The 12,915-nt window shown below is 34.8% G+C and overlaps 1 protein-coding gene across 3 annotated transcripts in view; it reads left to right on the plus strand.

The window, feature by feature from the left end:
* The window catches only part of FGF7 (fibroblast growth factor 7), a 28,579-nt gene extending 22,268 nt beyond the window's left edge, over positions 1-6,311 (plus strand). For all 3 annotated transcript variants that reach the window (XM_066196483.1, XM_066196485.1, XM_066196484.1), the window contains exons 3-4: positions 2,126-2,229; positions 2,603-6,311. In XM_066196483.1, the coding sequence (XP_066052580.1) occupies positions 2,126-2,229; positions 2,603-2,797 (299 nt within the window). In that variant the 3' untranslated portion in view covers positions 2,798-6,311. The remainder of the gene's footprint in view (positions 1-2,125; positions 2,230-2,602) is intronic.
* Positions 6,312-12,915: the final 6,604 nt, after the last annotated feature.

Below are 12,915 nucleotides of genomic sequence, written 5' to 3' on the forward strand. Positions count from 1 at the left end.
GAAACCAAAACAAAGTAACTCCAAAAAGTTGTATGAATGTCACAATCTACTTCAGGAAAAAAAAAAAACACTAAAAGAAAATGTAAAAAATACAACAACAGTAATATTGCTTTGGACAAAACCTTTTGGCATTTCCTTTTTTAAAGTAGTAGGATTTCTTACTACTGTAACTTCAGCCAACATCAGCTTACTCAAGGAAATCTCAATTCCTATTAGTATGACTTGTTTTAAAAAGTAATTTTGAATCTCTCATTTTTTAAAATTCTGTATAAATAGAAAACTCAAACATAGAATTTTTTTTTAAACTCTCCTTAAGTTAATGGTCAGCAGAGGCAAAAGAACAAATGGATATAAGCTGTCACTGAAGAAATGCAGATTGCAAATTACTACAAAGTCTCTAGCCATTAAAATAAATCAAACTCTGGAACAGCCTTCGGCAGAAACACTGGGGGCAAAGAAATAACAACTCCAATTTAGTACTGGCAAAGTTTATGAAAAGAGAATTATCTGATGCAATTCCCAGGCTAGCAGAGCAGTGGACTTGATGACCCAGAGATCTCTTCCACTGTTATGTTCTTCGTTAGGCTAAATGTCAATGTTCATCTGGTTTTTAGCCTCACTGTGGTTTTTCTAAAGTGAAATTTAAATGAAAGTTAATATAATTTTTGTAAGTTTCGGTTACAAATTGCCTGTTGTTAGAACTATTGCTAGGCCTGCAGCAGAGTGGAACTTGTCAAAGAATTCTAAGAGTTTTACTTTAAAAAAAAAGCTGGCTTAGCATTGTAAGGGAGAACAGAAGTATAAGCGCTCCAAGCTGAATGCCCAGCAGCGCACACACCATGAGAAGAGGAAACTGATCTGCAAAAGAAAATAGTAAGAAAAAATATCTGTGTGTTCTACGATTGATACAGCAGTAATATCAAGGAGAAAAGCAAAACAAAATGAAAGCAAGCAAAAGACAAGAGGATATTAAAAAGTATAGGGAAGGAAAAATATCATAGACATTTAATGTCTTTCTTAAAAACCTAACTAACGAACAACTATTGTCGCGTGACTGTGAAAAGTCAATGCCAATGAAAAGGGCAAAAAGGAAATGTTTTGTTAAAGAGGAGATTCAGGTGATAATCTAACACATGGCTCTCTCCCACCTTCCTCACTTGTCTCCCCCATGCTTAGCTCTTGCAATTTGCCTCGAGTTGGCTGCCTTTGAAAGACCCCATTTTGGAGAAGGAGTCACAGTGCAGTTGCTATGGCAGAGAACTCTGCAAGTGATTCAATATGGAAAGAAACAGCTCAAATTCAGATGTATAACTCTGAACTACTGCTTAAGACATTAATAATATTTAAGCTTGAAAACAACTTGAGTTTCCTTAATAATCCCCCTGCCTTCACTTTTTCTTTTTTTTTTAATACTAACTAAACAATATTTTTATGGCGCAGGTAACTTAAATGTATCACAGTGACTACAGAAAGTATTGCTGATTTGTATCAGTGAGATGAAAATAAAGCTGTTTATAGAAAACAACACTAAATGTTTTCTGGTTTTGAATAAATAGGCTTTCAGGGCAGCCTTTAATAATTTTCAAATACACGTATCTTTACAGCTCCAATCAGTCATAAAAGCACACAAAGGTCAAGCAAATACTTTATCTTATTTAAGACACTGTGGTCTGTTTTCTATCACTTGCAAGTTCTAAGGTTTACACTCCAGGGGATGATACTGCTACACAAGACTTCAAAATAAAGGCTTTGCACAAATTCTGTGAACCTTGCTGGCTAACTACATATTCCAAATGAAACCCTGATTCTGATAAATTCTAAGCTACACTGATTCTCTGAAAACAGAGAAATTACTTATACTGACAACACAATTTCAGTATATACTTAAAAATTACCACCATACAATATTAAACTGGCTCTACACAGACATGATCACACAGGGGGAATTTTTAAAGTCAAGCCCTTTCTTCACATGAATACACATAATTTTTTCTGTTCTCAAAGAATGATTGCTGCAGATTTTCAATAAACATGGAAATATTCCAAAATATTAGTTGAACTAAACCTCCTAAGTTAACTGGAGAACAACCAAACATTTTACAGCCCTTACTGTGTACCTTTGCAGGTATTCTAGAAATCCGAACGGTGGCAGTTGGAATAGTGGCCATCAAAGGAGTGGAAAGTGAATATTTCCTGGCAATGAACAAGTCAGGACGACTCTATGGAAAGGTATGGACGCAAACTTCTCTTATGTGTACGTCCCTACAATCTTAGAGGTATTTTGAGACGTAGCATTTGTATTTTTTTTTATAAAAAAGATTCCTAAGTAAGTAAAATGTATTCTGGACTTACCCCAGGCACCCCATATTAGACTTTAATGTCCATTTAATAAATTCAATGATTAGGTCTTATATACTTCTTCAAAATGAAATGGATAAAGCTAAAATTTTCAATACTCAAATTTCAGAAGTCAAATTCATTTATTAAAATATTCATAATACACAGGGTCTCTAATGCATATTCTTCTTCCATCCTCCCTATTCTAAGTATTTAAAAAGACACTTGTACTACCTTACATTATTTTATTATCTTCTCTCAACAGAAGGTATGCAATGAGGACTGCAACTTCATTGAACTGATTGAAGAAAACCATTACAATACATATGCTTCTGCAAAATGGACACACAAAGGAAAGGAGATGTTTGTTACACTAAACCACAAAGGGGTTCCAATGAAAGGTAAAAAAACAAAGAAAGAACACAGAGCATCCCACTTTCTTCCTCTGGCAATATCCTAATCACAAATGATCTATAAAGAACTAGTTCCAGCAGGAAGATTAATTTTAAGAAGACTGTTTGACAAGATACCAAGAGAGGCTGGAATACTACTGAGAAACTGAACAAGCTGGACTTGCGCATTTATGTTTATTTTTAAGAGACTACATGAAAAAGATTTGAAAATATACACAAAACCAGATTTACTAACTAAAAGTTGTAAAAAATTCTAAAGAGTTGTACAATCATTATGTTAGTCATTGTAACTGGGTAGTTTCTTAAATTAATTTACCCTGAAGAATAAGTCATTACTTGATTATCTGATAATATTTTATTTAAAAAACTATCTGCTTCTTAAATATGGCTGCTATAATAATAATAAGCAGATGATAATGTTGTGTAAAATATGTCAGACTTTAAGGCTGCTGGAATGAGTTGTCAGATTATCAAGTCAATAGAAAATGTGGAGGCTGAGCAGTATTTTAAATACTTCCCCCAAGAAACTGATATCCTATACATAAACTATATGATCAAAAAAATATAATCTTGTAAATGTTTATTGTTGTATTCAGATAAGAGAGTTAGTTTGGAAAAATTAAGTTTACTCTAACACAAAATGTTCCTATCTATAAATGAAACAAATACCTAATGCTGCTCTAAAAGATGTTTCAAATAGTGTACGTAAGATAAGAATAGGAATAAATAATGTACTTCATCTCACTTTTCACAAATTAACATTTTATGTTACAATGAAGCAAAAATTCAGACATATTAAGGTTTTTTATGCAACATATCCTATCTTTTGTATAATTCCTGTTAGGGCATACAGCTTTCAATACTGTTTTTCCATTCTTATACATGCTTTTTCTGTTGTTACAGCATTAAACTTTATTTTAAGTTGTATTTGAACTTTATTGTTTTAAGTTATTTAAATGTTATTTATAAAAAAGATACTTATTAAGCTGCATCTGTTTCATATGCTTTTAATTCTAAAGGAATAACAAAATGGTCTGGCTGAGATGCATGAATTTTTTTCTGTGACCAGACACAAAGCCGAGTACACAACCCTCCTGCCAACATACATTGGATGGCAGACAAAAATCACAGCCTGCAGCAAACCACACAATGGACATCTTAAAAGAAACAATGCAAAAATTTAAAAAATCTATGCCACATAGTCTTGATAATTAAATTACTGACATGCTCAGAGTTATGCCAGGTAAAAGAAGGTTACAGTTCCAGCAGGCACTGGAAATAATCCTCAGATGGGTGAAGCTCCACTCACAGATACAGAAATATGTGCAAGCCTGTGGGACTAGTCTGAAACTACAGCTAAAATCACTGTGACCTAATGAAGAAAAGACACTTTCATTTTCTACCTATGAAAGTGCTCGACTAAGCCCTACCTGACTTACCTGACTTATGCATTGTATCATTTAATTCAGTTTCCCTACACTTTTTCTTTGTTGGTGATAATTGCACTTAGATAAAGATCACCAAAAACTAGCTAAAGCAGCTGACATGACTGAGGTAGAGTCAAGGTAATTAAAAATGGTCTTAAATGCTCTACACTGAATAACAAGTCTCTAGAGTCCACCATTTTTTCCTACATGAAACACTATCATTTTAAGAGCACTCACAGAAAATGGAAACAATTTCATTTGACAAATACTTATTTTTTTAAAAAAATCTTGTTTAACAAATAGTCCCATTTGAAAATCAATTCTGATATTAGCAAGTCAAAAATCAAAGAAGATATAAACAGATCCATGCAAAAAGGTGTCAGTACAGCTGTATCAGTAAACCTTCACTGTGCCTTTGCTAGTTTATTTATTATTTGTTCACTGAACACAACTGACTGTACTATAAAAGAAGCTTTTTTGCTCATATGTCTCTGCACTACTTTCTGTGAATATTTAAACACTGAAACAAAGTTCACACTTATGATCAATATTACCATACTAGCAGAAGTTTCTATATCTAAACTAGGTTAGTGGAAGCTTTGAAATAAAAATGAAAATAACAAAACCCCATTAGGATTGTTTGTGCTTAAAAGCTTTACTGAAGTTTTAATAAAAATGTATGTATGCACGTTAATATATAAATATATATGTAAAAAAATCTTTAAACCAGATGCAAACAGGCTCTTTTAAACCATCTTTTGGTTATGTAATTCAAGAATATAGAAACACAGTTGAACAAATCCTGAATCCAAATTGTACTTAGCCCTTACTGCTAAACGCTTTATATAATGAATCACTACGTTACCTCCATTTTCAGGTAAGCCAAGGCTGCTTTATGTTTTACAGCTGTCACAACTGAAATGTGTTCCGTGTCAGAAAGATACCTGACTGAAAATGCTGCCATTCGTCAGTACCACATTCATATGTCCTTACAACTGAGCAATTTTCAACCTATCTTTACCTTAGAAAATCTATTCTCAAATACTGACTCAAAAAAGCCACAGTTATGTGCTAAAACCAGAGAACAGAAGTCAGAAAATTTACAGCTATGACCTCCAGCTGAAAATTATTAAAAAACAAGGATAATGAGAAGAATCTATTAGATTTTAACAGGAATTCAAAAACATGTCAGAAATCTTCACAAAAGCCTCTTACATCAATTACATCACAATCCAATGCAATCTTAACACCAACATACAATATACTGTGTAGGACAAAAATATGTTTATACATAAAGAAACTGATAGGCCTGTCTGGAAATGGCTCATTACTAACCTGTATAATACTAAAAGTTCAAGAAAACTCAAGCAAAGAGGGTTATAAAAGCCAACCTCAAGTGTAATTTCTTTGCTTTCCCTTCAGAGGCATTGGAGCTTTTTTCTTTGTTTCCCACCACCACTACACAGTGTGTCCAGACTGGGTTCAGAAGGGAAATAACTCCTGTGGTCAAAGCAGCCACCTACAAGAGCCACTCACATCTCACAGAAACCATTCCACTACACAGGGCCTGCAATTAAAAAGGTTTTACTTATTAACTTTTGTATTACTGCTGATAAACACTCTGGGACACAAATGAGCAAATCTCATCTGAGGAATCTCCATTTGTGGAGGGTTTTAAGATCTGACTGGACCAAGCCCAGTACAAGCAGTGTAGGCCCTACCTTGAGCAGGAGATTGGACAAGAGACCTGCAGTACTCTTCCTACTTGAGTCTAGGATTCCATATGAAAGTTCTTTTTCTTGAAACAATCCCCTCAAACAGCTACACAAAACACATTTTCTTTGTTAGGAGGATACTTACACATTTGTCTCATAGCTTGTAAAATGGTGTAAATACATTCCATAACACAATAAAAATGACAATTGGACAATATCCCTGACCTTTAGAATATATATGATACCATACAGTCTCACTTTTAGTTCTGTTGCAGGTACTTCAAAACATGGCTCTGCATAGCATCTGTAATAATCACATTACTAAATGGTTGATCAATTAAGTATTAAAAATACACTTGTCTGTGTTTTAAATGACTTTTTGAAGAAAATATGTATATTCTCTTTTAATAAGCTGAAGCAAGATGTAAGTTGACGTTAAATCAATAAAGTAATGAGAACATCAGTATTTCATTGCACTCAGTGACCAGTATCTGAGTAGTCTAAATATTTCATAAGCCTATGAAATCCATCTCCTCACTACTAATTTTTCAAATACCATAATGATTTCATAACATTTAACATGTAGAAAAAGGAAGTGACAGGTTAAATGACTTTCCACAAATTAGGAGAAGTCATCATCAGAAGTGAGATCCATACTTAGAAATAATTTTTTTAAACTAACATTTAATAACAAAAACAAAAAGGAGTACAATTGTTTACATCGCTGGATGAGTTTTAAAAGGTAACAGTTATTTAAATCACATGTTTACTTAATACAGCGGAGAAGGGGAATTTACTAGCAGGAAAATAAGCTAAATTCTCTATGCTGATAATTTTGAAGATTAGGACTGTACTTGAAGCAGAAACTAGACAAGAAAAATATTAAAAGAGTTGCACAAGGTTTTTAATGTGACATTTATATTAACTTTATAAATATTGCCCCAGAAAAATTTCTAAAAAAGCTTTTTAACACCATGCCCTGAAATTCATAAAACAACAAAATTTTATTTTAAATATTTGGGGGGGGGGGAGGGCTTAATATAGTATTAAAGCTACTGTGTTAAGTCTCGAGCTCTGTAAAAAACTTCACAATACCTGTCTAAGGAAAGCTAGCTTGTAAATCTCAAGCATTCCAGACACTGAAATTCCATAACTGTTTACATTCCAGGCCTGAAAAGGGAGATTTTCTTCAATTCTGCCTGGAATGCCAATCCTAGCTTACCAAGACTGGTTGTTACTCTTTTATTTAGAGGCCTGGCACTTGAAAAGATTGACCCACTACAGAAGGCAAAACAAAATTACTCACTTTAGATGAAATTACTTTCCCATGAATATAATTATTTTACTTCAGTGCTAACCAGAAAAGCAGAGGAATTAGAATGAAGATGCATAGATTTCTCACATAAGGGCTAGTGCCGCAGAAGTTAGTCTGGCTCAGTACCCTTTGCACCCCTCCCTTCAGGAATTCACATACATTTCTAAGTTTCCCCCTAAGCCTTCTCATGCCCAGTCTAAACAGTGCCAGCTCCCCATCTTTCCTCATGGCAGAGATGCACCAGTCCCTTACCACCCCTGTGCCCTTTCACTGGACTCTGTCCAGGATGTCCATGTCTCTCCTGTACTAAGAGCCCAGAACTGAACAGAGTGAGTATTCCAGGTGAGTCACCAGCACTGAGTAGAGCAGAAAAATCACTTCCCTTTTCTTCCAGCTACTCCTGTAATATCTTTATTATCCCTAGAAAAGTTTTTTTAATAATGTTTTTATAATGTTATATAACGTATAATTTTAATCAGAAATCAAACCGAATTCCCTTTACAATTACTACTGGCTGTCCAAACATAAACACAATTCACTATTACCTTGGACAGCACCAGTTTTGATGGACAAGAATCCAGTCCTCAGCTAGTGACTGCTGTGTTTTCAGGGTTCACCTAGTGGCTTCAAAACCTCACTCTGCCACAGATTTCTTATATAACTTTCAGCAAGCCACTTTCAATGTCGTATTTGGTAAGAGAAACAAGTCTGAGCCTGGTACACACTGCTGAAACAACAAACACACAAATTACCTGACTAATGAAATTACCTGACTAATCACAGCAGGGCAGCAGAGGAACTGCAGCTGTCTGTACCCACATTCCTAGTGACTTCTGTTGCTACCAGGACATCCCTGTGGCACAGGCAGATAGATAGATCAGTATCTCTGCTCACCCCAGCAAACAGGGTGAGCCTGTTTGTATCTTCCTGAGTTACTCTGATGTTACTGCACAGTACAGTAAAACAGGATGAGATTGTTAGAGGCAAGGGAACATTTGAAAGCCATGGACACTCAATTGTTGCATAAGATACATTAATAGTTCAGCTACCTTGCCTATGCACCCTATTCCTATTGATTTCACCAAAACCCAGGCACAAAAGTGGGTCTGAACAAGTAACTAACTTCTCAGTGGTCATGAAAGAGAACAAGTGATTATTAAAACAAAACCATGAGCACCCTGAAAGCCTAAAGCAATAAGGTACATCACTACTGGAACGGCTAAAACAGTAAGGCTTCTCCCTTTTGTTTTATTGCCATAGGAAAAAACAAGTCATTATATTTTGGCAAAAAACATCAAGATAACAGCTGCAGTGATTTCAAAATTATTGCCATTAAAACAGGCTCCCTGAGGTGAGAAGTGTTAATCAACAGCTGAGGTGATTTATTGAACCAGCTTCACAAATAACCACTTTCTACTTGTTTTTATATTCTTGTTTCTACATACTAGTAAAGTACCAAGTTCTAAAAGGAAATAAGATTATACTGGAATGAAACCACTGGATTTTATAAAGATCAGGCAAATGTCTCCACTGGGTTTAGATTTTTGGGTTTAAGAAAATACCCAAATGTTCCTGTGCTCAAAAACACAGCCACATTTCATTTTCTAAACACTGTACTGCAAACTGAGCAACACACAAAAAATGGATTCTGTAAACAAGAATTTCCTTTCAAGACTGTAATTTGATGAGAGTAACACAGACTTTCAGTCTTAAAGAAACCACATTAATTGTACTTATAAAGAAACACCAAAGTAAAAAAGGAAAATTATTCAGGAAAGCCAACAGTCAATACATCATGACAGTAAGACAGTTCAGGTTTTTAAGTCACAGCTGTGCATAGCCAATCTATATGAAGATTCTATAAAGCTATATTGATTTGTAGAGACTAAATCCTTCAGCTAGGTCTCAAGAGGAACTCTCCTCTTTAGATAGCCTCACACAGCTCTTTTACATCCACATTACAAGAGAAAGCTTGTGGAAATCATGGCACATGACAGAACACTTCCCCATCCTCTGGCATGTCTGCAGTACCTCATTAATTCAGGATTTCTGAGTACAGCATGTTCCAAACCTCCTCTCCTTAACGTTACCAGGCACAAGAGACAGCCCTCCATCATTTCCTAAGCAGTTAACTTAATTGTAGAGAAAACATATCAGAGTGCTATCATTGAAAACAGTAGGGGCTGGAGACTGGTAATGCAAACTCACAAGTTTTTGCTCAGATGTTTTCCTCTGAATTGTTTTGCAACAAAAATAAGGTTTTCCTACCTTGATGTATGGGTAATGATCTAAATTTAGAAAAAGCACATGAGCCCATGAAAATAAAACAAACCAAATGAGGGGGGAAAAAGGCAAGGATAGGAAAAGTTATGGTTATGGTTGGTGCAGATTGACAAAAAGGATTAAGAGAACATTGGTTACATAAAACTGTGGCTGTAGATGCTTGGAGGAAAACAGTAATTTCAGGAAGCGGGAAGAGAGAAGAAACTGGCTACCCTGAAAGAAAAAAATGCTGGAAAACATTCAGAAAGGGAGCAAGTTAGAAGCAACATCAGCACGAGAAGGTTGGAAAAAAAAAGTTAAAATAGTGGCCATGAGAAGGAAGAGAAGGCTAGACTGAAAACATAAAAATCAAGGTCTGATCCATTGAGACAGTGAAGACAAGGAAGTAAAAGATGCTACAATGCAAAACATACTGAAAATGGGATCCAGATACCAGAGAAAGGAGTAGAACAAAGAGTGGCTGTCATTAGTATAAGAAAACTGACTAATCAAACCAAGATGAAATATCAGCAGCTTCTTTAAATACTTTGTAATATTGTTTACAGTTTCATCAAATGGACTTATCAATATATTGGCAGGATATATATTTAGAGGTGATCAAAATTCACAATTAATTCTGAATTGCTTTAATATTTTGGTTTTGTGCAAAATAAACTGAAAATATTAGTGATAATTTATGTTGACAGTTAAGATATTGCAATGTACCATAAGTTTTATTCCAAAATCTACGGTCACATGCATTATGTGTTTAAAATATTTACAGACTGACGGGCTGCTGCAGAACTGGCAGATGAACCAGCTTGTATTTTAGCAGTAGCATCTTTACTAGCATGATTTACTGTGGCAGCCTTAAGGTTTTTAGACCTAAAATTTTAAAAAATTTCATTTAGAAAAATGTTTATGTGAATTTTGAAAGTCACCCTATGAATATCCCCAAATGGAATTAAAATTTCTTTATTTCCTGCCTCCAGTGTGCAAATTTTCTTTTATGCCACTGTGAACTTCAGGCATGAGATCCAAGCCTGTTAACTGAAATAATTATATTCATATACTTAAAGTCAACCAGAACAGTTTTTGCTATCTCCCTTCTGCTTCTACTTGGTTTGCACATGGGTGAATACCCTTACTTTGTGTTTGTTCCAGTCCTGGTAATTTAATACATTTGCATATGTTTTGTTGAGGTTGCGAATTACTCTTGCAGCAATACTTAATTTACTTTATTCCGTGGTTTTCAGTCTTCATTCCACTACAATTTCACACAGCTCCCACACCGTAAGTTTCATGCAGACACAGAATCTGTGCCATAGCAGTGGTCTCCTCGAGTACTGGGATTTTTTCTGGTCTGACTAAATTTCACTTAAATCCATCCATTATCTGTTTATAATGGTTACACATTACAGAGAATGCTGTGGGCTTATCCAGCTCTTCCAAGTTAAAGGCCCTTTAGGAGTTTGGAGCATGTATAACTTTGATGTATATAAACCTTCTCTAAATTAAATTTTTCAGGGTGATCTTTTTCTATATACAATTTTCTCTGTCTGTAACTAAAAAGAAAATTCTTCCCAACAAACAGTGACTGACACAGATAAAAGTTTTGAGAAAATATTTCTGTATTTTACATCTACTTCAAAAACATATTTCTATTGCATTTGTCAATCAGTTTCAATATACAAGATAATGAAACCCACATTGTCATGAAATCTAAATAAGTGAGCACTAAAGATAGAAATCTGCTCTAAATCTAAGTTTTGGAATGGATATCAAATGACATATGCAATCTAAAAATCATAAACTTTTACTGTCAAAACATGCAGATATTTAATGGTAATATAATACTACTTCCAATAAAAATTTCTAGGACAGGTATAGTCTGAATTCTGTAAAAATATTTGTAAAAAAGTGTCTCTTTTTTATAGAGACATACCTTCAAGGCCACCCACAAACAGTTGCTTTTGCAAAAAACATTTTGAGATGTTTGATCCAGTTTTGTTTTTCTTAAGGGGAAATAATGCCATGGATAGTTAGTTCAGATTCCTTTCCAGGGTACTGTTTTAAAATATTCATATTTATATACCTACAACCAGTATTAAGAAATCATCATAATTGTTATTACTGAGCAGAAAAAGCCAGCTTTGACACCAGTATTTCTAGTACTGCATTTTCTATGTATGTATATGGATGTATGGCATGACATACATAAGGCAACAGATAACAAAGGCAATAGATTCTCACTGAAATGCACAGCTGGTAGTCTGGACAAAATATGCCTCAGGGAAAGTAAAAAAAACTACCAGAACCTGAGACCCACTGTAAAACTAAGTCTACAAATCCCACCTTAAAGTCATCATCAAAATATTTAATAGATTCAGGAAATACTTCCCAGAAAGCAACATAATGACTTGTGACAACCAATCAGGATACACCCGACAAAATAACATCACATCTAAAAAGTCTAGAGATTTCATATTGTAAATTTTTTAATTAATGTAAAAAGATTTCATTTTGTAATTTTTTAATTAATGTAAAAATATTCAAGTGAACTGTAACAATTGCAACGAACTTCTGCTGGAGAAAAAAAAGCTTTTAAAAATCACATAATTTAATATCATAATTTAATTTTTCTATTCACACATTATATGAGCCAAAAAAATTCCCTTTAATGACCGCCCATGATAATTTCCAGCTTTTCCTCACCAGTTCTGGTTGTTCTCTCTCTCAGGTAGGTACACGCTTGTGCTGCCAGCTGTCTTCTGGAGCCAAAAGCTGCCAATCTGGATGCAGGCACATTGGCTTATGTGCCACATTAATACTTTCATGTGCCAAAATGCAGACCTACCCATGTATCACTGAAAATGCTACTGGTACTCTTAACTGAGAAAAAGCATCTTTAGCATCCCTGGGAACGAGAAGAAAACGCCACAAAATCTGCCATTCTTTCAAACAAGTGCTCTTGGTTAGGTTTCAAAGGGGGGAAAAATCAGGGCAAAGATACCTATGTAAATTCAGACATGGCTGTGTGCAGAATAGTGATGCACAACATTGTTAAAGCTCACAGCTATCTGAGGAGAGGCACTGCCAACACAAAGGAACAGCACTGAAACACATATCCCTAGATTAGTGCCCTCTTTTACTCCAACACACTGTTCTTCTAAACATTTTAACAACTTCTAAGCCTGTAATTGGTTTTGAGTATATTGAAGTAGTTCCTGATTCAGAATGGCACTGACAGACATGCATTATCTGAAGCATATGTTAAGTTTATCAGCCAACAATTAAGACAGAATCTAAGTGATGTACTGAACCAAAGCCAGTGTACACAATCACAGCCTCCTGGCACACGAATATTTTCCTCCTCTTCTTAAAAAAGAACATAGTGATCACCTGAGGTAACAGAACATATACACCTTTGATTGATGCTCTTAACC

The sequence above is a fragment of the Chamaea fasciata genome, unplaced genomic scaffold, assembly GCF_029207755.1.
Source record: "Chamaea fasciata isolate MVZ Bird 193981 ecotype frontalis unplaced genomic scaffold, bChaFas1.0.hap1 SCAF_14, whole genome shotgun sequence".
In the NCBI taxonomy this organism is placed as follows: domain Eukaryota; kingdom Metazoa; phylum Chordata; class Aves; order Passeriformes; family Sylviidae; genus Chamaea; species Chamaea fasciata.